At 45.8% G+C, this 25,897-nt stretch overlaps 1 protein-coding gene across 2 annotated transcripts in view; it reads right to left on the bottom strand.

Annotated features, from left to right (window-relative positions):
• Positions 1–1,667: 1,667 nt before the first annotated feature.
• SMYD3 (SET and MYND domain containing 3) overlaps positions 1,668–25,897 on the bottom strand; it is a 333,084-nt gene continuing 308,854 nt past the window's right edge. For both annotated transcript variants that reach the window (XM_083432247.1, XM_083432246.1), the window contains 2 exons: positions 5,997–6,105; positions 1,668–2,193 (listed from right to left, as the gene is read on the bottom strand). In XM_083432247.1, coding sequence (XP_083288373.1) covers positions 2,092–2,193; positions 5,997–6,105 — 211 coding nt within the window. In that variant the 3' untranslated portion in view covers positions 1,668–2,091. The remainder of the gene's footprint in view (positions 2,194–5,996; positions 6,106–25,897) is intronic.

Genomic DNA, 25,897 nt, shown 5'->3' with positions numbered 1-25,897 from the left:
TAAAGGGACCCCTGACCATTAGGTCCAGTCATGGACGACTCTGGGGTTGCGGCGCTCATCTCGCTTTATTGGCCGAGGGAGCCGGCATACAGCTTCCGGGTCATGTGGCCAGCATGACTAAGCTGTTTCTGGCGAACCAGAGCAGCGCACGGAAACGCCGTTTACCTTCCCACTGGAGCAGTACCTATTTATCTACTTGCACTTTGACGTGTTTTCGAACTGCTAGGTTGGCAGGAGCAGGGACCGAGCAACGGGAGCTCACCCCGTCATGGGGATTCGAACCGCCAACCTTCTGATCGGCAAGTGCTAGGCTCTGTGGTTTAACCCACAGCGCCACCCGCATCCCTTGCTCAGTGGCAATTTCTCACTCTTCCAATGCATTATTGTTGGTAACATAGAAAGCGGCCTATGCTAAGTCAGACCATTGGTCCACCTCGCTCAGCATCTGGCTGCAGCTCTCCAGGGCTTCAGACAGGGATTTCTCCCAGACCTACTTGGAGATGCCAGGGATTGAACCTGGCACCTTCTGCATGCAAAGCAGATGCTCTCTTACTGAACTATGGCCCTTCCTCATACTAAATAGGAGGTGAAGCTAAAAGACTTTCCCAAGAACGCAGCAAACTGGGGTAACAAATACAGTGGTACCTCGGGTTACATATGCTTCGGGTTACAGACGCTTCAGGTTACAGACTCCGCTAACCCAGAAATAGTACCTCAGGTTAAGAACTTTGCTTCAGGATCAGAACAGAAATCGTGCTCCGGTGGCGCGACAGCAGCGGGAGGCCCCATTAGCTAAAGTGGTGCTTCAGGTTAAGAACAGTTTCAGGTTAAGAACGGACCTCCGGAACGAATTAAGTACTTAACCCGAGGTACCACGGTAGCTGCTATCAGAAACAATGTGCCGTATTTATATTATTAGTGAATTGACTGGTAGCCACTGCAGATTTTGGGAATTTTAAGATTTCATTTCTAGCAGGGTCTATTAGCCCAACACCCTGGAGATCTGCTGCCGGTCAGATTGCTAGCTTGACCAACAGTCTGAATTGGAATAAAGCATTTCCTTGTTTCTTGGTTGCAAAGGAAGATATGAACGCATGCAGATTTTTAAAAAAACATATGGTAAGAACTGGTAACCACTTTTCCAAATGCTGCGTACATGAAATCACTTTCCTGGGCATCAGTACAAGGCTAAACACAGTGTTTGAATGACAAAGAAGGCTGCATTTTAATCCTATGCATGTTAAGACAGAAGAAAATCTAATTATGTTCAGTTGAGTTTACTCACTAGTAATCAGTGTGTATATGATTTCCTTCCTTCCTATGAAACCTACCTCATCCCTCTTGAACCCAATAAAGGCAGAAAACTACCCCAAGACATGCACCAATCACGCTCAGATGATATTAAGTCTGTATAACTCAAAGGAATCAGTATGGAGGAGCTGAATCGATTTACAGCTTTAGAAGAACAGATTCAACTTGCATATGCAAATTCCATGGTTAATAAATTAATTGTACTTAATGGTGGATATTCTAGGCAAACTAAAACTGGAAAGAATGTAAAACAAATTCATCCACAGGATCATTCCATGTCTCAAAATGACAGCATGTGAAAGGAAAAGAAGTGATGCAACGAAGGAGAGAAAGCAGCAATAAAAATGGAATTCAAATACTTTGGATATAAGATTTTATTTTTGTTTAATATTGGTTACCATGACATATAAAGAGTACCTTAGCTACCATGATAAATGAAGAAAATCATTTCCATAAATTATGATTTCCTACGTCATTAATAGTATATTATACTTTTACCAAGAACTGTCCAAGTTCCTTTGTCAACGCGTTGTTTTGCAGACAGCATACTTCTGGTGGAAATATCAAGAAACTCTTGATGAAACTCTGTGAAAGGTCCCTTGAAGAATTAGCAGAAGAAACAATATACAGGTTACACACCAAAACAACTGGAACCTTTTCCTAACTGTTCTCTGATTAATGAGATCTTGACAGCTACATAGGTTGTGTAGGGAGACATTTTCTTTCTCCCGTGTCTTCTCTCCATTCCCCTTCTGCAGAGTAGTGGGTTGCAGGTCTTCTTCATTCTAATGGCAGGCCAGCCTCACAGTCTTCCTTGAGCATCATCAAGTCGTGCACTAGGCTGTGTTCTGTCCCATGGGTCACTTTCATGATATCATAAGCCTGAAAAGACAGACAGGTAATCCATCATTCTTTATTGCATGCCTCGCAACTGCTCTGGCTGGAAAGTTCTGCTTTTTCTTTTAATTTTTCTTTTCTTTTGCGCATTTGCAACACTCTTCATCTGCAGATGTCCAAAAAAGGAATACAGACACAGGTGGCCACACTAGAGGAGATTTGCCACGTTATCAGCAGCTACTCAGTGCAGGATGACAGGATGACACCAACAGGCCTAGAGTGGAGCAAAGTCATGAAGATCTAGGAGCTGTGGAGAACATGGCCTTGGCACCTTCCATAAGCAGGTCCTGCTTCCAGAGAAGCTCATTTGCGAAGACAGCAGGGGCACCACAAGGTGCAAAGGAAGTGAAGGAAAACAAAAATCTAAACCGATAGCAAGAGTAGCCCAAATCATGCGCTGATCTGCATGCAATGCTGCCCAAGGAAATGACTGCAGGAGCTGGAGCTATGTGCCTGGTTTGGGCTATGTGTATGGGTTGATCAGAAAATGCATGCACACTAACCATGCAATCCTAAGCATGTCTACTCAGAAGTAAGTCATATTGAATTTAGTGGGGCTTACTCCCAGGAAAGAGGGGTTTGGATTGCAGCCTAAGCTAAATATTATGATGTGTACATACAGAAGTCATTATACAAAAGCTGTTTCCTCCACAGGATAAAACAATCATAGCGACTGTTGAGCACCGTAGGACCAGTGGCTTCTCTCATGATTTAAGGAACTGGTTTTATTATTATTTATTATTACTGTTCTGTGCACACAAATACGAGACAGGCCACGATATCAGAAGCCACACAGTTGTCTTACCCAAGAATATAAAGCCTCATTAGATAATTGGTATGAATGTGTCTCTGAATGCAAATAAAAGCCCAGCACATTCATTTGTGTCTAATTTGCATTGGGATTGGACAGGGTACCTAACATCAGCGTATGTAACAGTATGCAAATATGCTGCCGCACCGCTCAGTCATGATGAAAGGAGGAAGCAAACTCCATCATGCTGATGCTCTACAAAGCAAAAGGACAGAGTATTGAGGAAATCATTTCTGTTTCTCCTTTGTCCCTTGATTAAAATGAATGCCTGTTAGAGGCAGCAAAGGAAGGACAAATGCCTAGAAAGCCATACTCATTTTACTTTAATCACACATGCAGTTAATAATGCACAGGGCAAGCTGGAAAGAACCAGTTCAAATGACATATAGTCAGAAAGAGTTCAGCATCACTCTGGAGCAGAAGGGCTTTTTGCTCATGTTCCTTTGAGCTTTTCCCAGCAGGGGATTGATACAGATGGAATATATATTTCGGCTGACAAGTTGATATATTATTATAATCACTCAGAACCAACCTTCCTGTATCACGGGGTATAGTGGCAGCAGACTAGATCCCTTTCCATGTGCAGGGAGTTTATATGCGACTGCAATCTCTGACATCTCCCAGCTGCAGTCTGAAACAGTGCAGCTCAGAAAGGACTATGCCATTTCTCTTGTGCACTATTTAAATAACGAGCTGGTTTCAATTAACTGGACCCGGAAGTCGAAGCCTATGCAAGGACGTCTGCTAGCGCAATGGGGGTTCCCTCCTCCCCCCCCTGAAAATGACTTGGCGGAGGGTCAGGAGAATCTCCAAAACAGTGCAAGGAGGGAGGAGAGGCCTGGTCAGTGCCCAGATAAGAGGCGACCTGCAACTCTGTAAGCACACGGTCTTGAGTTCAACTGGATCAGTGATGTATTACAGAACTGAACACCATAAAATCCAACAACAATTCAAGTTCTAACCATTATCATGCATAAGTATTGCACTGGTTCAAGTGAATTTCAGAATCCTCATTTCAGAATCCTTAGCGAAGAAAGTCACACTAGTACTTAGGATACATTTACAAGTTTAAAAAGGTACAATTAGTGAAGTGCAGTAAGCAAGGCAATTGTCAGAATACTATACTGTGTATTCACAAATATGTACCATGTACCTTATGGTTACCAGATTTTTTGCAATGAATCTGGGGACCCTTTCTTTTGTGGGTGAAGCTGAGTAGCAACAAGGAGTCAATAGTGGGGATGGTGAGGCAAAAGACCCTGGGCCCAAGCACACAGGCATAAAGGCGCAAAGCCCTTCTTTTGCACCCTGTGAAACATAAATGCACAGAGTTTTTTTATTAAAAAAACTGTGCAATGGTGCACTGCCCGCCTTCCCTGATTTCCTTTCCCCTCCCCCCTTTGTTTTGACAGATCAGGGAAGGCTCGCTGCCATGGCACAGGAAAAATGGCGGGTGCCACGGCAGCAAGCAGCTCTTGAAGCCAGCCAGAGCCAACTGCGCTAACAGGCTGGCTCCGGGCTGCTGAGGCTGCCGCTGCCACGTTTCCCAGGGACAGATTTGCAAATCCAGGAACTGTCCCCGGGAACCGGGGCTGTCTGGTAACCCTAATGTACCTTGCACTTTGTGACTCTATCACAAGCTCATGGTGAGAAATTCCAAATAAGGCAGCTGCTGGCTGAAATAAGCACAGGAGTAGCATGGAATTGAGCTCATGTGGAATAGCACACTATTAACAGAATGTGTGGAGGGAGGGAGAGAGAGTAAAGCTGTAATATTTTTCTCTAGGTGCTGTAAATATTCTTATTTGGGCTACCTTTAAAGCTCAGGATTAAGGTGATAATTTTAATTCACTATATTGTATTAATATATAGGAAGGTCTTTTGTTCAATGGGCATAACAGAGTGTTGCTACCTCTTAGAATGAGGTGGGTCACAGATTTAACAAATATGAAGTGATCACAATGCAAGAATGCACATACCATGTCCACAAAGCAGAAGTACTAAATGTTCCACTCCAAATATAATGAACATTTGTGCATTTGAGACAGATTTTAATCCTGAATGAGCCTGCAAACTATTAACAATTCTAAAAGGAAGTCTGTTAAGGTTTCTTCTTTCTTTTTTAAAAATCAAATATCATAACACCCCCCATTAAAAACAAAAATTATCCTAAAATCCATTTTGCACTTGATTCAATTAGAATCCCTCTGGCAAATTGACAATATAAAATGCAGTACAGCCACCACTGTCTTCCACTCACAGTGACTTTTAAAAGACATTGTTAATTAAAAACTTGTCAGAATTCACAGGGCATTTGCTTTCCAACTCAGACTGCCAGCTGAAAATCAGGTGTTATTGTCAATATCAGCATTTGAACATGACGTCTGTCAAAAATCAAATTTTAGACGTGAACTCCTACTGACGCAAAGCCTACCAATTTAAGATTTTGGTCCCCCTCTGCCGTTTTTATGCTAAAATCCTAATCTAAAAGTTTCAGATCGATATAGTACCCCTTCCTTGTCTAGGATTACCGACACATAGATGTGTTTTCACCTACTCCTTAGTCTGTATTCCCCACGCAGCTAGGCAGAACATAATCAATATTTTAAAGGGAGCATGAGAAGCAGACTAAGGCACTGAAATACTCTTTCATTCGTCCATCTTAATAGCTGCTTGCCACTCAAGGTTAGGGGTGATTAATGATACCTCCCAGCTACTGAACAGTAATTACCAACAACTGATATTAAAGGAAGTCACCCCTGGAAACTAGGTAAGTAGCAATGACCCATCACCTCACTGCGCAGCTATTGCCTACGGTACCAGTGTGGATAAAAGGAAATGCGGAGGTGGGGTGGGTGGAAAACGACTGGTGGTTAATATTTCAGCAGCGGGGGTGAGCTGGGAGGGTGAGGAAAATGGCAGCAGTTAGAGAGCGAAGGAAAGGGGAAAGGGTAGAAGCAGAACGAGCAAAACTAACCTCCTTCAAGGTTTCCAGGGCCTGAGGAAACAAGTCGTGACTGCACTGGAGTTTGGCCACTCTCATCATCTGGACGGCCCTCAAAGGATGGAAGCCAGAATAATAAACCCTAGAAGCGTGGAAGGGAGAAAAATCATCATAGCATCTTTGTCAGCTCTCACCTTCACAGTTCCTGCCTCAGTGGAGAGCTATTAGGGTGGGCCTGCAAAGCCATTGTGAATGTTAATAAGGTATTCAGAGAAAATTAGCTACACGGCGAAGAAGTGTGGAATACTGAGGGGAATTAACAAATTATTATTTTTCCTGTCCCTGCAGAATGACTTTTACATTATCCTGTTAGAAAGTGACAGGGGTGGGAGCAATTTGCACACCTCAGTTCGGCAGCACAATAGCTCTCTCTATGCTTCGTGTTAAACAAAGAGGCTTTCTATCACAGCAGTGCTGAGACAGTTTCATTTCCATGGGAGGTTTTTCAATGTGGAGACAGGGTCTGTATTCCGAATCTTCACAGAGCCTGGGGGAAGAGTCCATGCGGGACAGCAGGATGCAGAATACACAACAGTGAAACATATTCACAACTTCAATTCTGAGGGCTTCCATTTCCCTAGCCACACAATAAAATACAATATGTGTCTGCAAAAATGGTCAAGGGGCTTGCAATACCTAAAATGCCCAGCACAAGCAAATTGATCCTCAAAAACATAGTGGCTAAGAATGTGAGCCAGTTAAATCCCCAGGTCAAATCCTTCCTCAGCCACAAACTCAGTAATTGGCTCCAGAAAATATACTATTTCTTGGGAGCATTAATACTGGCCAACCTTACAGGAGCATTGTGAGGATTCCTGAAATAATGAACACTGTAAAGATAGTCAACAATTGTAGTAGCAGTTGCGGTGTTGCTGTGAAATAGGCACCTTTATTCATTTTCTGGATAGTTCTCAACACATGTTTAGAAAGCAGCAACTGAAAAAGCCATTTTATATAGACCTACATGCCTGTCAGCATCTCTTGACTATGGGATTTCATTCTGGGGCAACGTTCCAAAGCAAACCTGAGCACCTTTTGCTTTACTAGCATACAGGATGGATCTAGCCTGATAAAGGTTTATGCTTTCTTTCCCACTAATCTGATGAGCCCAGTACTCCCTATTAACTGCACTGCCATTATTCCTGATTTACATTCACACACAGAGATGAAGACAGAGTAAGGCTGCTTGTTTGTAGCACAAGGAACACATGTAATGCCCTGGTGTCACTAATTACTTGCAATATTATGTACTGGAAATGTCAGTGTTTTAAAGGCAATCACTCTGCAGCTGCAAGATTTGTACAGTGGTGTAAACTATTCAGGATCAGTGTCATTCAGCAAAGGAAAACAACCCATTTGATCAAACATTTATCAATTCTTGCTGGCAGTTCTTCATGCTATTTACAAAAATAATCTTGTAGTGTAGCTACAGCAGCAGGAAGAAACTTAGAAACAAACCCCAAATGGCACCAGGGCTTTTCTTTCTTTTTCTTTTCTTTGGGGGTGTGCTAATTTTGAAAACTATATATCTCAAAGAAACGAACACATAACGTAATACGAAACATAAATAACATAGGATCAGTACAGCCATCTGCATATTATTTATTTATTGAAATTATGTACCAACCTTCCTCCCCAATGAGCCCATGATAGCAAAAAGTTGAATAAGCAAGAGGATATGTTGGAAAATATAGGGAGGTGAGCTGGGTTAGATAGTTAAAGGGAAAACTATCATTTTGCTTTGTAAGAGGTCAGTGTGTTGTTGGTTTGAAAGCAGCTGCTTTTTCCACTGGCTCCTAAAAGAAGAAACAGGTGTATTCGCCTGGCACTGTATGTATGCATCATTATTATCAATAAACGAAATAAAATCTTGCCAGTTTGTGTAGTCTGTAGTTTTATTATCTCTCAGAGTTCTTAGATAGCATGTTAATTTTCCCATTACGGCAAAGCTCCAGAACATTTCATAGCATAGTTAGATTAATAATCCAGCTGCGTCTTTCCAGCACAGGGTGATAATAAAATAGGGTCCAACCAGAATGTGCCAGATTAAGTCATTGGAGGGAGCACCCCATTTCCCCACAAGAAACGGCACCAACCCTTTTCTATGAAACTAAATAGTAACCATTTGCAAATGGTTGATCTACCTTTTCGATTTAGTACTCACCATGAGGTGGTTTCCCCTCTATATTTACTAGTAAAAATGCTCCAATGAGTGAAACACGTGCAACATGGTAAGATCATGTCAACAGCTTTTTCAGAGATCCTTGCTTTCTAGCTTTCGCATGGTGTGATACTTGGCAATTTTATCATACGGGAGACCTCTCGTCATTTTGGGCTGGTCTGCGCATGTGTGGCCATCACCTGGCAACTGCAACATTAAGTACTGACTTGCATGCGCCAGTGACCCACCATAGAGCAATCACTGCATACACAAATTGTATACCATCTTGTGGGCCCACTGGATGGAAAGGTAGAAGGGGGTGATTAATGAATGAACAAAATTACTCTGCAGTAGATTCAGTTCACATATTCAGTCACAAATCATAATGTGTTGAGGAACCAAGTACTAACACATCAAGAAATTTAAAGAGATAAAGTATCTGCTTTGCATACAGAAGGTTCCAGGTTCAATCACTGGCATTGCCAGGTAGAACTGGGAAAGAACCCAGTCTCGAATCTTGTAGCTGCTGCCGGTCAGTGGAGACAACACTGACTTAGATGGACCAATGGTCTGACTCAGTGAATGGCAGCTTCCTATGTTTCTAAAACTAGCCTTTTATACTGAGGTGCAAAGTGGACTGTCCTATCATTGTGCCATGTGTTCACTGACTGAGAACAGGACTGTGCCCTGCCTGCCCTTTGTTCCAGCTTCCATCAGCCACAGCCAACATGGCCAGTCGACATGGATAATAAGATGTGGTGCAACAAGGCCCGGAGGTTCCCCATTTCTGTACACCCCCATTCAATATCTCAATTCCAATGCCTCAAAGAAACGGAAAGGCTGACTGAGTGAACTGCCCTCCAGCTGCCTGAGCAAGAAGGCACCAGAGCTAATGTGGGGAAGAGGAAGAAATCAGCACAGAACTGTGGGCTCTTTCACTAGCAGTGGGGATTGGCCCTTTGCCCACTTTTGCCTGGCCGCTACCTCCAATGGGTTACTACCACTGAGGCAGTAAATTCACCCTGTAGAGTCCCCTTTTACTCCCACAAGGGTTCCATTTAGACTTAATGGAATAACTGCATCCAATTCCTAAGGTAATCAGAGTTTGTGAAGATTTAGGATTATGGTACATGATACCAGAGGAAGCAGTAAGTAATTAAGCAATGCCAGGCAGACAACCAAAACCACTCACAGCCATAAACTAAAGAGAGAGGAAATTTAAGAGGTGGAGGTAAAGGAAGCGAGCGTGAAACTGAGAGCACTGAGTGCATAAATATTTACAAAGCTGTTTTATTGGGCTGATTTATGTACTGGTCTTATGCATGTGTTTAGTTGCTTTTCACAAGCTTTAAAGCTGACATATAAAATAGCTGTTTAGTATCATTTTCTGTAATAAATCTGTTAAATTATTGGAGCATCTTCTGTGTAAGCACATTTGCCGGACCACCTTCCTGAAGAAAAGTGTACAATGTAAATATTTTGGAAGATATTTGAGGGGAAATGTACTAAGGTTTGGTTCCGTTTAACTTCATGTCTCCTATTGGAAACAGCAAACAAACCAGAAAATACTTTTAGCACCTCGATTAAGTCAACATACTAAACGAGTTACCAAGATGAGCTCCAGGAAGGCTAGAACCTCAATCCAGGAGGTGCTTAATCCATTTAGAGGAGCACAAGCATGACTGGCCCCCAAGGACAATTGAGTAAGGCTCAATTCTATTAAGGGTTCCTGTCACCAACCAAAGTCCAACCATCATCCTGGTTCTCACTTGGCACAGGGCCTAGCTAGGCTGCCATCTCTAATTCTCTGGGTCTCATGCCAAGGGAAAATGTACCTATAACCTTACCAGCTTGTGACTATACAAGGTTCTTTACATTTGTAGACATATCGGTTCAGAGGCGGCATGCACTAGCTTGAACCTCAAGCAAGGTAAGAACACCATGTGGATATGTACAAAGGTACATAAATACACTGCTCTTCAGTTAAGTAACTTCCTTCTCATTGACGGTACCCAGAACCATATCCCGTGCAAAATAAGGCCATTCAATGCGAGCAAACATTTGGTGGATCAGATAGGGTGGGGTCATTTATTTTAATGTTATTTAAATTTATTTTACATTCTTCTTACGTCTATCTGAGCTCAGATATTATTGTTGTAGTTTACTATTGAGGTGGGAAGGTGGGAAGATTCAGCCATTGCATTTTATGTGTCCTTCCATACCCATTCTGGTTTAATTTGAAATTAATCTTTACAGCCCTGATGTCTCCAGGCCTGAACTGTTTGCCAAGGGTTCGAGGCATCAGGCTCTTCCATGGCATCAGGTTAGTGAAATGAGCCCACAGCCCTGGAGACAGATGCACATGATGACAGCACCATTCAAGAACGCTGAGAATCATGGGGAATGTAGTTCCCATTGTTCTCAGTATTCCAGGGTGCTGCTGAGAATTGCAGTATTCTGGCAGGAGTTTTAAGAGAAAGCAGTTGCTATGTTTCACTTCCCCAACATTCGACCTTCTGCTATCATTCGTAGTGCAATTTTCTTTTGAGCTAGGAAGCCCAGTAAGCCCGGTTTAGCATTGTCTACATTGAGGCCGGTAACTCCACATATCGCAGAAAAATACATTTCACAGGCACTGGAGCGGGAAAGAATCTATACTTCCAATGTTTGTGGAGATTATTATTTCTTTTTAAATGAAGAAACTGGATTGCATATTTGCCTTGATAATCTCTTGTGACAATCAAAATTACTAGCTGGTTTATTGCTCTGGGAAGAAACGGTTCATTTACTTGGTTTGAAATGCACCTGTCAATTTCATTTCCTTGAGCATCCTGTGTGTTTTCACATTATAAAAGGGTATAAAAAGGAGAGGACTGGTGCTTTCTAGATATGTAACACAAGCTTTTAAAATCATACATCTGAGAGAACTTCTCTTCTCTTTGCTTTCCAAGTCAGTTGTTTAGAGCTTTTTTATCCTCTCATGAGCTTAGATTAAAAGCTTAGTACAGGGCAAAGAAAATGACGAACATTTCCAATTCCTCACAATTTAAAATAGGTTAATTGATGTATGCTATTCTCCGTAAACCCATTTGCAAAGCAACATTTGTGCCTCCACCTTCAGCCTGACAGAATTTCAAACACACACGATTTGTAAGCCTTGTGAGTTTATAATGGAAGAAAATGCTTCTTAGAAGATTCCAGAGTCACCGAAGCTTCGAAGGTTTTGATACAGACCATAATACTACACCTCACTAAAAATTAAGAATACACAAAAGAAGATGTACGGTACACAGCAGGGTATTTCCTCACCCCCATGCCCCCCCGTTATGGTGAAGGGTACCAGACTTCTGGAATAATGTTGAGTGGATGGAGTATAATAATGCCAAAATCAATTTAGAAAGAAGTAGATTCTGCTCCAGTTAATGGGATTATTCTTGGGAAATGATGTGGCAATTTTGTTCCTATTATCAATTTGTGTTCCACCCTAGAATAACATTCTTTCTCCTCTGACTGAGCCCTTGAGTCAGCTCATGGAATCTTCCTGCCTGCTCTGTTTCAAATGTGGTTGACTGCACACACACCACCCCTCACAAACATAATGTTTTATCTGTCAATTTATCGGAAGCTGTTTGAAAAAATGACAAGTAAATTACATTAAGGTGAGGCACAAAGTAAGTAAGGGCGAGATGCCCATAGTTGCTGAATTACATGAAGGTCATGGTGGGAGGGTTTTCTGATGATTTGTGTAACTAACCTTCTTGAAGGCTGCAGTAGCTATAGGGTTTCCAATTCCAAGTTCTGGTTTTAATCTATAAAGCCTTAAACTGCTCAGGACTGCAATACCTCAAGGACCACCTCTTCCCATATGAGCTCTGTGATCATCACCATTTGCATACTTCCTCCACAAGAGGTCTGGAGGGTGGCAACATGGACTTTTCTGCAGTGACTCCCTGTTTGTGAATGTTCTCCCCAGAGAGGTTCATCTGGCACCTTCATTATACTTCTTTACGCACCAGGCGAAAATGTTCTTTTACAACTGGGTCTTTGGCTGATTAACAGTCTGTGTACTTTAACATGTGTTTGTGGAAGGAGGGGTTATTGGTTTATTTTGTTTTTGTTCTTGTCTTTATTAAGTACTTTGTTGTTTTATTCTGTATTTTATGCTGTGAACTGCCCTGAGATCTTCAGTTGAAGCGCAGTATACAAATTTAATAAAGCATCATAATCACCATGCAGGTCAAGGGATAGAGCCATGTTAAACTCATATATACTACTTCAACACATTCTCATTAGAATACCAGATATAGCACATATTGCCATAAATATTATTGCCATTCTGGTTCCATAGGCTTAGGCAGAGTTCATCACAACAACTAATATTACAAGAGCAGATGGACACCAAGATGCAGACAGAAACTGTGGAATCTTACACGGTGGCAGACCAGGTCACATTACTGCCATGCTAGATTTACTTAAATAAGTCCACCAAACTCAATTACTTATGAGTAAACTTCTATAGGTTTGCACTGTGACCCTAGATTGGAGAATGCCAGTTTAAAATAGCATCTGATTCAGAGGGAAAGGCAAATTAAAAACAAAACAAAACAAAACAAAACAAAACAAAACAAGGAAGAGGTAAAGGTGGAAAAGATGTATGCTAGCTTACAGTGTAATTTTGTGACAATAACCTTGGCCTTCATTATCTTCTGACAGCAAATCAATGACCGGCTGCTGCTACAAGACGACCATGTTGAACTCTTAAGTGGTTTGTATTCCTTCAAAGTGCAATTACAAGACCAGCATTAGGCATAGACAGGGCGGACCCTTCTCAGCGTGGTCCATGCACATAACCTTGGAAGGAAGCTCCTATGTAGCATTTCCCTTTGTTTCTTAAATGAGTGATTGACACAGCTAGGCCTAAGATGCCATGATCAGTCAGACCCTAAATACAGACAGGAAAGTAAGAGACTTTATCCCCCTGAACATAGTCTACAATGCAAAGCAAAAAGTGGATAAAATCAGCTGCAAAGGATCAATTTGTACAGATTAGATTAAAACTACACACTGAACACTGGGGCACAATAGTTAGCATTCCTAAATTCTTAGTGGTAGGAATGAGTTGTAGATACGGTTGCATTTCTCTAGTACATTCCAAAATAAAGCTATTGAGTCTGAATTCCTGCAGAATCATGGGTAAAATGAAGCCAAAATATTACCCTGTGTTTGTTCTCTGCCAATTAACTCTGGAATACTCCTTATCTCTAGATCTTGAATGGACACTGAAATTTTATTTAAAAGGCAATTCCCACGCGCAGAGCAAATAATTTCCTTTCCAATAGAATTCTTCCTTGTTTGATCAGTCTGATAACCACAAATTTATTCATTAATCTTATTTTGAGTTTCATTAAACAATTCTGTAATCTCATAAATACTAAAAATGGTACATTCCTCTTCTTGAGCTAGTCTTTCTGAGCCATATATAATAGGTTTAGCTCAGCTACATTATTAGCACATTCCCGTAGCACATAAACTACAGGTCACAATTCTTTCTATACCTGATCTATTCTTGTCCCGAACTGAGGCAGCCATCCTAGTGCCATTTACCTGAGAATAAGAACCACTGAATTCAGTAGCACTTAGCAGTATCTATGGGTGATTTGTCTTTAAATCAGATTTTAAAACATAGTTTTAGGCTATTTCCACTATGGTGCATTGCATGTTTGCAACAGGTCAGGTCCCAATATTCAAATTGGGGAGGGGGAGGGAAGGATATCTGCCCTCTCTCAGTGGAAAGTTTTTTGAATCATACCAGTACTGGTTTATCACTAAAGCTGTGTTCTGTTTTTATTTCACATTTGGTGAGCTACATACTTCTGCCTACATTACAGGAACAAATATAATTTATAGGTGTGTCTTTTCATTGAAATAGATGGTCATAGGCTGACTCTAAGAGGGCCTATTGGGATATATTAATTATAACAAAGCCTTAAGTAGACTGTAATCTCTTTGGCATGAGAAGCCCATCAAGTTGCAAAATATTTTGCAAGGTACAGCTGCTGACAGTTCTGATTCTATCAAAAATTCATTGCATGCCCTATCAGGAAAGAAGAGGAAAAAACCTTTACTCCTTTCCATTTTGCACAAAAATCAAACAAAATTGAAAAATATTAAATTACCTCTCTTCTCCAAATCAAGTCACAGTATAGCAGTAAGGGAGCAGAGGTTGTCTATGCAGACGTTTTGATGTTCTGCCAAGCTGAAGCTATAATATAATTTGCTTGAAAGGAAAAGTCAGGAAAATTGCTTTTCGTCTACTGTTGTGCTGTTTTTGCAATCTGCTGTTCTATATTCATTACTTTACATGCTTGCCAGGCTGTGCAGCTTGGCTGACTTGTCATTTGTGGGCATCTCTGTGCTCATCCCTTTGACTCTGAATGCTTAACACAGAAGAGAAAGTGCTATTACAGTTAAATTTGTGAACAAGATGAAAACTGTACATCTTGATTCCTGAATAAGTTAACACTGCTTGTAGGATGAAGCTTCTTTAGGCACCATCACCCAACCAGAATCAGTCAACTGTCCACCTCGCCTCCGTGTTGTTGGGGTTTTTTTTTTACACATTTTCTACAGAGGTGAACATAAATACATCAACACAGAGTTCCTAAAGACCGGGAAATATATTGTAGTGTCAGCTTTTGAAGACTAGAATCTGCTTTATTAGGTGTAGCAGGCTTAAATCTGATGAAGGGAGATTTTGCCTATGAAAGCTCATAAATAAACTAGTCTTTAAGTTGTTGCAGAATTCTTTGTCATTTTTGCTGCAGCAGACTTATGTAGCTACTTTTCGGATGATCAAACAGAAAGAGAATTTGTGCTCCTGAACTGAATAGAATCTTTCAAATCCTGCACAGCAGCCTATACAGTACATCTGGCCAACTGAAGAGGAGAACAGTATCAGAGTTGCAAAAGAATAAAGAATATAATTGTCAAAATTACTACATCATCATCATCATTATTTGCATTTATATCCCAGCTATTCCTCCAAGGAGCTCTGCATTTAACGCCCACAAATAACCCTTTGAGGTGGGCTGAGGTGAGAGGCAGTGACTGTCCAAGTTCACCCAGTGAGCTTCATGGCTGAGCTAGGCCTCCCATGCGTCTGAAATGTTGTACTTTGTACTGGATTTTAGGCAAGTCAATCTCAAACTTGCTTTTTTGGTGTTTTTGTAAAAGAAAGCTCAACAATTTGGGGGGTTTCCTTTAAAAAAAAGCTCAATTTTTGGGGTGTCCCGCTGGTTTTTACTTTTTGAAATATGGCAACCTGAGCACCGACTTGAACCTGGGTCTCCCAGGTCCCAGTCCAACACTCTATCCACTACACCAAGCTGGCATTACTTCAGAGAGGGAGTGCTATCAGATCTTGAAATCAGTCTGAGAATATTTTGCACCATTCCTTTGTGTCAATATTTTAAATTGTAAACCACCATTGGTGCTTCAGTATAAAGGTAGTACAGTGGTACCTTGGGTTAAGAACTTAATTCATTCTGGAGGTCCGTTCTTAACCTGAAACTGTTCTTAACCTGAGGTACCACTTTAGCTAATGGGGCCTCCCACTGCCGCTGCCACGCCATCGCCGCGCAATTTCTGTTCTCATCCTGAAGCAAAGTTCTTAACCCAAGGTACTATTTCTGGATTAGTGGAGTCTGTAACCTGGAGCGTCTGTAACCCGAGGTACCACTGTCTATAAATGCAACAAACAGTATCATATAGCTATTTCTGGATTATTTGAATAAAACTGGTTTTCAAAACTAAATTCTGCCCCCACCATAACTCGAAGTAAGGAGAAAAATAAAATGTTGCCTTGCAAGTTAAGAGTAACCAGGTGACTGTTCTAATGGCCAGTACTGGATCTGGCTGTAGCTGCAGAAGCACAAGCTCCTTTGAGTGTTCCTGTAATTACCGTAAATATAGGACACCTCCATTGTCTACTTCAATATTTGACAGTAGACTTCTTCCTCCCCTTGCTTTCACCTAGATACACATAATGCCATACTTTTCACTATGGAACTGGCTGGGGGAAAACCCTCCTTATTAGTGCTCTAATTCCCTTTTCTTCTGCCTTATTTCTTTTATTCTGGGAATTATCTGGAATCTAATTGCTTTTTATAGTCTCTGGGCCCTGCCAGTTGTCTGAATATAGTCTACATTTCTAGAGAAATCAGTATACTTGTTTAGGCTGTAACCATGGTCAAAGCAACTGGTACCACAGTTTATTTTTTTTTACTATGGTGTGTGTCCAATGGAAAACTGAAACACACTTTCAGTATAAACAAGAAATTACTGATCTACTGTAAAAAAAGGTGATAGTTAAAAACAACCTAATACAGTGGTACCTCATGTTACATACGCTTCAGGTTACATACGCTTCAGGTTAAAGACTCTGCTAAGCCAGAAATAGTGCTTCAGGTTAAGAACTTTGCTTCAGGATGAGAACAGAAATCGGGCTCCGGCAGCGCAGCAGCAGCAGGAGGCCCCGTTAGCTAAAGTGGTGCTTCTGGTTAAGAACAGTTTCAGGTTAAGTACGGTTAAGTAGGGTACCACTGCATCATGACCAGATACTAACTTACATTTTTATCTTTATTCTAATAGTTATGGCACATTTTTCACCTTCATTTCTATCCGTATTTATTGCTAATATTACAATAAATGAAAAATCTGCTAATACGAAACAAACAAATCTGTCAAGAATACCACCGTCCTAAAAAGATGTTTTGCTGGCTCAAGCACTCACAGGAGGGATCTTGCAGCAACTGTCAAAAAGGTGGCAGAGGCACAATGTGTGGATCACATGTTGCTTCACCGCAGCCTTAAGATACACAAACAAGAGTGCTGTGGCACTTTAATGATCAACAGATTTATTGTAGCATGTGCAGCTGCGGGCTACAAACATCTGGCCAAGGGGGCTCCAGTCAAAAATCTGTAACTCACTATATTGACTACCCCACTGGAATCTGTCTGAAAACATTCCTGGCCCAAGAAACCCTTTGAGTCGTTTGCACACTCAGGCCAACCTTGGTTTTCAATGGATTCATTTAGCTTCCAACTTTCTGCCTGCAGTGTGAAGATTGACATCATGCGTATACACCAGAGCTATCTGTTTGCTTTTCACATTTGTCGTTAGCCATTCCTCCAAGGAGTTCAGCACAGACAATACGGGGCTCTCTCCTTCAAACCTCACAGAAACCTTGTGGGTTCAGTTCAGCTGAGATGCAGGAACTTGCCCAAGACCACCCTGTAAGCTTCATAATCGGGGGGGGGGGTGGATTTGCTGTGTGGTCCTCAACACTGAAACCCTAGACTCTTCTGCTGAGTTGTACTGGCTCTGTTGTGTTTCTACATGGCATGCTGTCAGGGGTTCAGGAGCAGAGTCACTGGAGAGGGAAGAAACAGAGAGCGAGGGGGAGGAGTCGGAAGGAAATGTCAGCGGCGACAGTAGTCCAAGGTCTCTGAGTCTCTCCAGTGACTCGGAGGATTCACAGAAAGGGGCCCCCATGGTCAGGGCAAGGGGAGTGCCCAGGGGGACACCTCGGGAAGAAGGGGCCAGAGGGGACTCAGAGAGTAGCAGCTGGAAATCCGGACCAGCGTCCCCCCCAGAGTGCAGTAGGGGGGAGGAGTCCAAGGCATCGGGATCAGGGAGCGCGCAGGCAGAGGGAGAACGTGAGGCAGGAGTGGCCACACCCTCGTCAGGGAGCGAGGAAACGGTCATCCGGAAAGTAAAACGCGCGCGCGCGCCAAGTTCAAATGTACAGGAGGGCGGCAAGGTGGGCAGCCCGGGTAGGGAGCCAGGTCCTAAAGCCCGCCGAAGAGAGGGGGAGGAGTCAGAGGGGTCAAGCTCTGCGTCGGAAGAGTCCAGGAGGAATGAGACCCCGGGGGGTAGTAAGGCCCAGAGGAAGAGAGAGAGAAGGAAGAGGTGGAGTAAGATTAGAGTCTTGAACTGGTGCACAGGGGGTGGAGATCCAGACAGAGCTTCGCCGGTCTAAAGTCCAGACGTAGGGCTGGGACGCTGAGACTTGTAAATGGAGACTATTCTTCAATAAAGACTTTGATACTGTACTATCGGCTAGCGTTGGTCCTTGGTGAGCTGGGACCCGGAGCCAGCCCTGACAGTAAGCTCTGTCTCCAATTTTAAAGTTTTGGCACCAAGAACCTCGCCACGTGAGTCGGCGCAGCGAGGACAGAGGAGGGGTGCTTACAGAGCTCACAAAACTCAGGCAAGATGACGACGGAAGAGCAGATAAAAGCCCTGCAAGAAGCGGTGACACAACTCAGCACGGAGGTAATTGCATCCAGGAAGAGAGAGGAGGAGATGGTTACCTCCTGCCGGGATCTCCAGGCCAGGTTGGACGTGCTTTCCAAACAGGGGCAAACGGGATCCAAGGCAGAAGGCATAGGTTTGGGGAGAAGGGGAGGAAGCCTTGTATCGCATTTCGACGGGAGTTTGCAGCAGTACCCCAACTTCAGAGCAGACCTGCTGTTTGCGCTGGATTTACTTGACAAAGACTTTAGAGATGAGAGAGAGAGAGTGGGGTTTATCTTGTCCCATTTGCATGGGGAAGCCAAAACGTGGCTGCGGAATCTATGGAGGGACAATGATCCAGCGCTCCAAGATGCGAAGGCTTTCATTAAAGCAATGGACTCATGCTTTTTATCAAAGGTAGACGTCGATCTTGCCAGGAGGGACATACATGGACTTAAACAAGGCAAAGCCAGCGTGCGGCAGTACCATACTCGATTTTTCGGACTGGTTCATGCCCTGGGGTGGGAAAAAGATTCTGCGCCAGTCAGAGACCTCTTTTGGGAGGGGTTGAATGCAGATGTAAAAGCGGAGATTGGAAGAGGGGAGAGACCAAGGAGCACCCAGCAGGTAGTCCAGAGGGCTCTGGAGATCGGGGTGCATCTGGAAGAACGTCCTTGGAACAGGGAAGAAGGGCGTTGGGGAAGGGCGCCAGCCAGAGCACCTCCCTTCTTTCCCAGAGAAGCAGCGCGTGCGCACTCCACACCCTCGCAGGGAGGGGGAGAAGAGCCGATGGAAATCGGAGGTGCCAGGGCTCAGTCAGCTAACAGAGCCCTAACGCCGGGAGCAGCCAAAACGAAGCCTCCTAGAGGGAACAGGAAGTGCTACATCTGCGACAGTGCTCAACACATGGCGAAAGAGTGTCCCCAGAGGCTCCACAAGCACACTGCAGCCTCCGCAACAGTCGCTGAAGCAGCTCAATTGAAAACGCAGCAACAGTTAAACGACGGAGTCTGGCTGGAGGAAGAGGCACTGGGGTCCAGCCAGACAAGTCAATGAAACAATCCCCAGCACTTTTGCAACCCACAGACCCCCTCCCACCCAAACCAGTGGTGCAGCTTACAGCGTCTCTCCAACTGCCCAATGGACGCACTCTGGAGGTGCCGATCACCATTGACTCCGGCAGCAACGCTGACTTTATAGGACTGGAATTCATTCAGCAGCACAATATACCACTGCTACCAGCCACGCTGCCCCTGAACGTTGTCACGGTGGATGGCAGAGACTTGTTAGGGGGGCAGGTGGTGCAACAAACGCAACCAATGGTGATGCGGATTGGAAATCACCGAGAAGTCATCAGCTTTAATGTCACACACCTGTCGGACACGCCTGTAGTCCTCGGCATGAGTTGGCTGCATAGGCACAGCCCAGCATTGGCGTGGTACCAGCGCCAACTGACCTTCGGCTCCTCCTATTGCGCGGAACATTGCATCCTTCCTAGCCCGGAAGAAGGAGGGGACGACCCGCAGCTACAATTAGGCACGCTGCAAGCAGTGCCGCGCAAGTACGCAGCGTTTTTGGAGGTTTTCTGCGAGAAGGAAGCGGACAAGCTGCCCCCCCACAGGCCCTATGACTGCAAGATTGACCTCCTGCCAGGAGCGACGCTGCCAGCCGGGAAACTGTATTCCATGTCTGAGGACGAGCTGCAGGAGCTCAAGGAGTTCATAGACCTCAACTTGAAGCGCGGTTTCATCCGGGAGTCGAAGGCAGCGGGGGGCAGTCCTGTATTCTTTGTGAAGAAGAGGGACACGCCCCAAAAAAGACTTGTGGTAGACTTCAGAATTTTAAATTCCAGAACCAAGCCCGCGGCCTTTCCCATGCCCAAGATAGATGACCTGCTGGCGACGGCGAGGAAAGGACGCGTTTTTACTAAGTTGGATCTGCGAGGGGCGTACAACCTGATTCGCATACGGGAAGGAGACGAGTGGAAGACTGCCATGTTCACGCCCCTGGGCACATATGAATACAGAGTTATGCCCTTCGGTTTACAAAATGGCGCCCACTGTTTTCAAGCTTTCATGCATCACGTCCTGGCGGGTCTCCTCTACAAGACATGCGTCTGCTTCTTGGACGACATCCTGATATTCTCAGAATCTGAGGAGACCCACGAAGGTGACGTCAAGGAAGTTCTGCAGAGACTGCAGGAGCATCGGCTGTATGCCAAGCTGGAGAAGTGCCAGTTCGACAGGACGGAGGTGGATTTCCTGGGCTACAAGCTGTCGGACAAGGGGCTTGCCATGGACAGCGCCAAGGTTCGCGCAGTGTTGGACTGGAAGAGCCCGCGCAATCGGAAGGAGGTCCAGCGGTTTGTGGGGTTCGCCAACTTTTACCGCAAGTTCATCAAGGGGTTCGCGATGCAGACGGCGGCCATTACTGACACGCTCAGCTCTAAGAAGAAGAAGTTCATCTGGACGGAGCAAGCGGAGCAGTCCTTTCAGAACCTTAAGCGTCTCTTCTCGTCCGAAGGGCAGCTACTGCATGTGAATCCCAGCAAACCGATGAGGGTTGAAACAGACGCCTCAGACAGAGCCGTGGGCGCCGTACTGTTGCAGGAGGACCCGCATGGGGACTGGAGACCGTGTGCCTTCTACTCTAGGAAGCTCAGCAAGTCGGAGCAAAACTACACCATCTGGGACAGGGAGTTGCTGGCCATTCATGCAGCATTCAAGGCGTGGCGACACTTCCTCGTCGGGGCCAAGCACACCGTGCAGGTCCGCACGGATCATAAGAACCTGGAGTACTGGCGCACGGCAAGATTCCTAAACCAGCGGCACATCAGATGGGCGGAATTTTTCGCGGATTTCGACTTCAGGATAGAATACATCCCAGGCGACAACAACATCATGGCGGATGCACTGTCCAGGAAGCCGCAATACCTCGAAGAGGCGGCACCAGCAGCGGCCAAGCACATTTTCGCTCCGAAAGCGTGGGCGTGCGCTGCAGCAACCGTGGACTTGGAGGCGGTCCGTCGAGCACTGCAGAGGGACCCCTTTGCACAAGCCAAGATGGAGGAGGTGCACAAGGGCACGGTGAAGGACGACGAGTTCCAAGTACGAGACGGATTGCTCATCCGCAGAGGGGCCCTCTACGTACCGGGAGACGACCTCCGGGCGAAAGTACTGCAGCAGTTACACGACGCACCCACCGCCGGGCACTTTGGCAAGGAGAAGACGGCAGAACTCGTTGCCAGAGATTTTTGGTGGCCCAAGATGCGGGGGGAAGTCGCGGAGTACGTCTCGAGGTGCGACACCTGCCAAAGGGCCAAGTCAGTGCACAAACCTCCGGCGGGACTGCTCGAACCGCTGCAGACTCCGAGCGAACCGTGGGAGAGGGTGGCCCTGGACTTTGTCACGGATTTACCCAGCTCAAGGGGTAAAACGGCAGTGCTAGTGGTGGTGGACATGTTCACTAAAATGGCCCACTTCATTCCGTGCGCGAAGGTGGCCACGGCAGAACAGACCGCCAAACTGTTCATAGACCACGTCTTCAGAGTGCATGGACTGCCACGGTCTATCTTGTCCGACAGGGGGCGCCAGTTCATTTCGAGCTTCTGGCAGAAGCTGATGGGTTTCCTGAACGTCAAGATCAACCTAGCGTCGGCGAGACACCCGCAGACCAATGGACAAGCGGAACGCGTCAACGCCGTCATGCAGCAGTACCTGAGATGCTACGCAAATCAACAGCCGGCGACATGGGTGGACTACCTGCCGCTCGCTGAGTTCGCTTACAACAACACGAAGCACGTGTCCACAGGGGTGACGCCGTTCTTCGCCAACAACGGGAGGCATCCCAGAACCTTCCCGGGATTAGAGAGACTGGGGGAGGGGGAGCCACAGGCAGCGGAAGTCTTGGCGGCGGAATTGCAGGAAGTCCACGAGCAGCTTAGGAGGCAGTTAGAGCTGGCAAAGCACGCATACAAACTGCAGGCTGACAAGCACAGGAGGGTTGGTGAAGACATACAGGTGGGAGACTGGGTGTGGTTAGCGGCCCACGCAGTGCCGACCAGATCCTTAGCTAAGAAGAAACTCGGACATAAGCAGCTAGGACCTTACCTAGTTGAGGCACAGATCAATCCGGTGGCCTTCCGGTTGACACTTCCGGAAGGATCCAGAATGCACCCAGTATTCCATAGGTCGGTGCTCACGCCCTACAAAGCACCTCACCGATTTCAGGCGCAGGGCACGGCACCAGACCAGTATAAGGAGATCCCCCCAAGGAGGGAGTCGCCAAGAAGGGAACCCATCAACCAGGTCACAGAGATTTTGGACTCGAGATGGGGGGAAGAGGGAGTAGAATATTTTCTCGCAAGGGAAGGTACCCCGGCCAGCGCCAACAGTTGGGTGCCGGACTATGCCCTGGACGAGCCTCTCCTCAAAGAGGAGTTTCATGCCTTGTTCCCACACAGGCCCATGCCAGCCGAGTATTTCGACGACTGGCTTTTCACACCCACGCTTTCTACCAGCACGTTCCAGGGATTCACCTCGGACGAAGAACCAGCATTAGACACACGTTCACCGGAGGGCTCGCCCTCGGGGTTTGCCTCAGACCGCTCGTTTTGGTGGGACAATCGAGGAGAGGAGAGGTGGCTGAGGGGCCCTTGGCAGGCAACGGACCCAGAGGGGAACGAGGGTGAGAGGGACATGGACGTGATGGGGGAGGACGTTGGGTTCGAGCATGGCGGCACGGAGATGGAAGCAGAGGAGAACGAGGTCGGCGAAGACATGGAGGACGAGCCGGATTTCTCTAACTGGATGCACGCCACGGGGGACGAACTGTATCCACCATTCACCCCCACAACGACGGAGCACCCAGCACCCCCGCCGGAGGAAGGGGAGGGGGGAAGGGGGGGCTTCGAGGGGGGGATGGATGTCAGGGGTTCAGGAGCAGAGTCACTGGAGAGGGAAGAAACAGAGAGCGAGGGGGAGGAGTCGGAAGGAAATGTCAGCGGCGACAGTAGTCCAAGGTCTCTGAGTCTCTCCAGTGACTCGGAGGATTCACAGAAAGGGGCCCCCATGGTCAGGGCAAGGGGAGTGCCCAGGGGGACACCTCGGGAAGAAGGGGCCAGAGGGGACTCAGAGAGTAGCAGCTGGAAATCCGGACCAGCGTCCCCCCCAGAGTGCAGTAGGGGGGAGGAGTCCAAGGCATCGGGATCAGGGAGCGCGCAGGCAGAGGGAGAACGTGAGGCAGGAGTGGCCACACCCTCGTCAGGGAGCGAGGAAACGGTCATCCGGAAAGTAAAACGCGCGCGCGCGCCAAGTTCAAATGTACAGGAGGGCGGCAAGGTGGGCAGCCCGGGTAGGGAGCCAGGTCCTAAAGCCCGCCGAAGAGAGGGGGAGGAGTCAGAGGGGTCAAGCTCTGCGTCGGAAGAGTCCAGGAGGAATGAGACCCCGGGGGGTAGTAAGGCCCAGAGGAAGAGAGAGAGAAGGAAGAGGTGGAGTAAGATTAGAGTCTTGAACTGGTGCACAGGGGGTGGAGATCCAGACAGAGCTTCGCCGGTCTAAAGTCCAGACGTAGGGCTGGGACGCTGAGACTTGTAAATGGAGACTATTCTTCAATAAAGACTTTGATACTGTACTATCGGCTAGCGTTGGTCCTTGGTGAGCTGGGACCCGGAGCCAGCCCTGACACATGCGAAAACTTTGCAATAATTCAAAAGGCGACAAAACATAGCACGGTTACAGTTATTTACAGGGAAACCCATGTCTCAGCTGAGCATGTGTATATTGGCTAACAAATATTTTGGTCTGTTAATGGATAGGTGGCAAACAACTTCCAATCAAAACGTCTATAACTGTAAAGCCCAACTGTTTATGAGACCGACTGCTGATATTAGTATTACCGTGCTATATAATGATCTCTTTTATTTTCAACACTACCTTTAAATAACCTTTACAAAAAAACAGCACTGATATTAATTTATGCCCCCTCAATGAACTGTATGGCACAGGCTCTTTTAGCACTCCCATATTCTCATCCCAGAGCTGTTTTAGACTCATTTAGGTGGCTCCAATTTTGAGGAGGGGACGCGGGTGGCGCTGTGGGTTAAAGCCTCAGTGCCTAGGGCTTGCCGATCGAAAGGTCGGCAGTTCGAATCCCCGCGGTGGGGTGCGCTCCCGCTGTTCAGTCCCAGCGCCTGCCAACCTAGCAGTTCGAAAGCACCCCTGGGAGCAAGTAGATAAATAAGGACCGCTTACTAGCGGGAAGGTAAACGGCGTTTCCGTGTGCGGCTCTGGCTCGCCAAAGCAGCGATGTCACGCTGGCCACGTGACCCGGAAGTGTCTTCAGACAGCGCTGGTCCCCGGCCTCTTTGAGTGAGATGGGCGCGCAACCCTAGAGTCTGTCAAGACTGGCCCATATGGGCAGGGGTACCTTTACCTTTACCTATAATTTTGAGGATGTGCCAGTCCCTCAAGGTACATATGCTCTGATCCTCCAAGGGGTTGAAAAGGATCATTGCAGGGAAAACACAGATTGTTGAGACCTCATGGTGTGCTTCCATATGTGAGGATGGAGGTGTCCTATAGGAGGAAAGATACTGTCTTTTACCTGGGAAACTTCCTGTGTTCTTTGTTGTCTGCTGCTATACAAACTGGGATCGCATGTAGCTGGTTAGTTTTAACCATGCCAGCCTCCCAAATTTCTTGGCATTCCAGCTTTTGCCACTTGTGAGCTGCTGATATCTGCCCCTCCCTCCCTCTGCCTCTCCTATTATCTCTACTGAGAGTATATTTTGCTCTCACTCCCCCATATAAAGCTCCCTTTTCCTTTATATCCTCGCCCTCCCTATTTTGTTGCTTCCAGCTCATCCTTTGCCTCCTTTACTGCATCCCCCCTGCTGTTCAGCATGTGCAGCTTGACAGAGTGAGGCTGGGAAAATGTTCAGTTTCTGATCAGAGATTTTTCTCCAATTTAATCTTGAACCTCACACACAAACAGCACAGGGCAGCAAAGCAGAAAAACGGTATGCTCATGCATACCATACCGATCCCCTTCAGCCACTGCTGTAGGGATGCTTGTCACTAGAATGGCTGCAAGAGTTAAAAGATTTGAATGAAAACCAGGACAGCAGATGATGCATGCCTCAGTGCTGGAAGGTTCCTGGAAAGTGTTCAGCCATCTGATTGATATCAGCAATCTAACCACAATGCCTTGGCTCACAATCCTAACCCTGATATTAGCAGCCACTTTTTATGCATATCCTTGCATTGTAGAATGCACGAGAAAGAAAGCATTTTTTTTAAAAAATTGTACTATCTGATTTATTCATCTAAACAGATTTTACTGCTTGCTCCTTAAGCAGTTTTAAAGAAGAGTAATAGAGACTATGAAGCATACAGGTATCACAAGATAAAGATTGAA

The sequence above is a fragment of the Podarcis tiliguerta genome (assembly GCF_965153285.1).
Source record: "Podarcis tiliguerta genome assembly, chromosome: 3".
Classification (NCBI taxonomy): Eukaryota; Metazoa; Chordata; class Lepidosauria; order Squamata; family Lacertidae; genus Podarcis; species Podarcis tiliguerta.
Note: the sequence above shows the minus strand (reverse complement) of the source record. Positions and strands in the feature narration are given on the sequence as shown.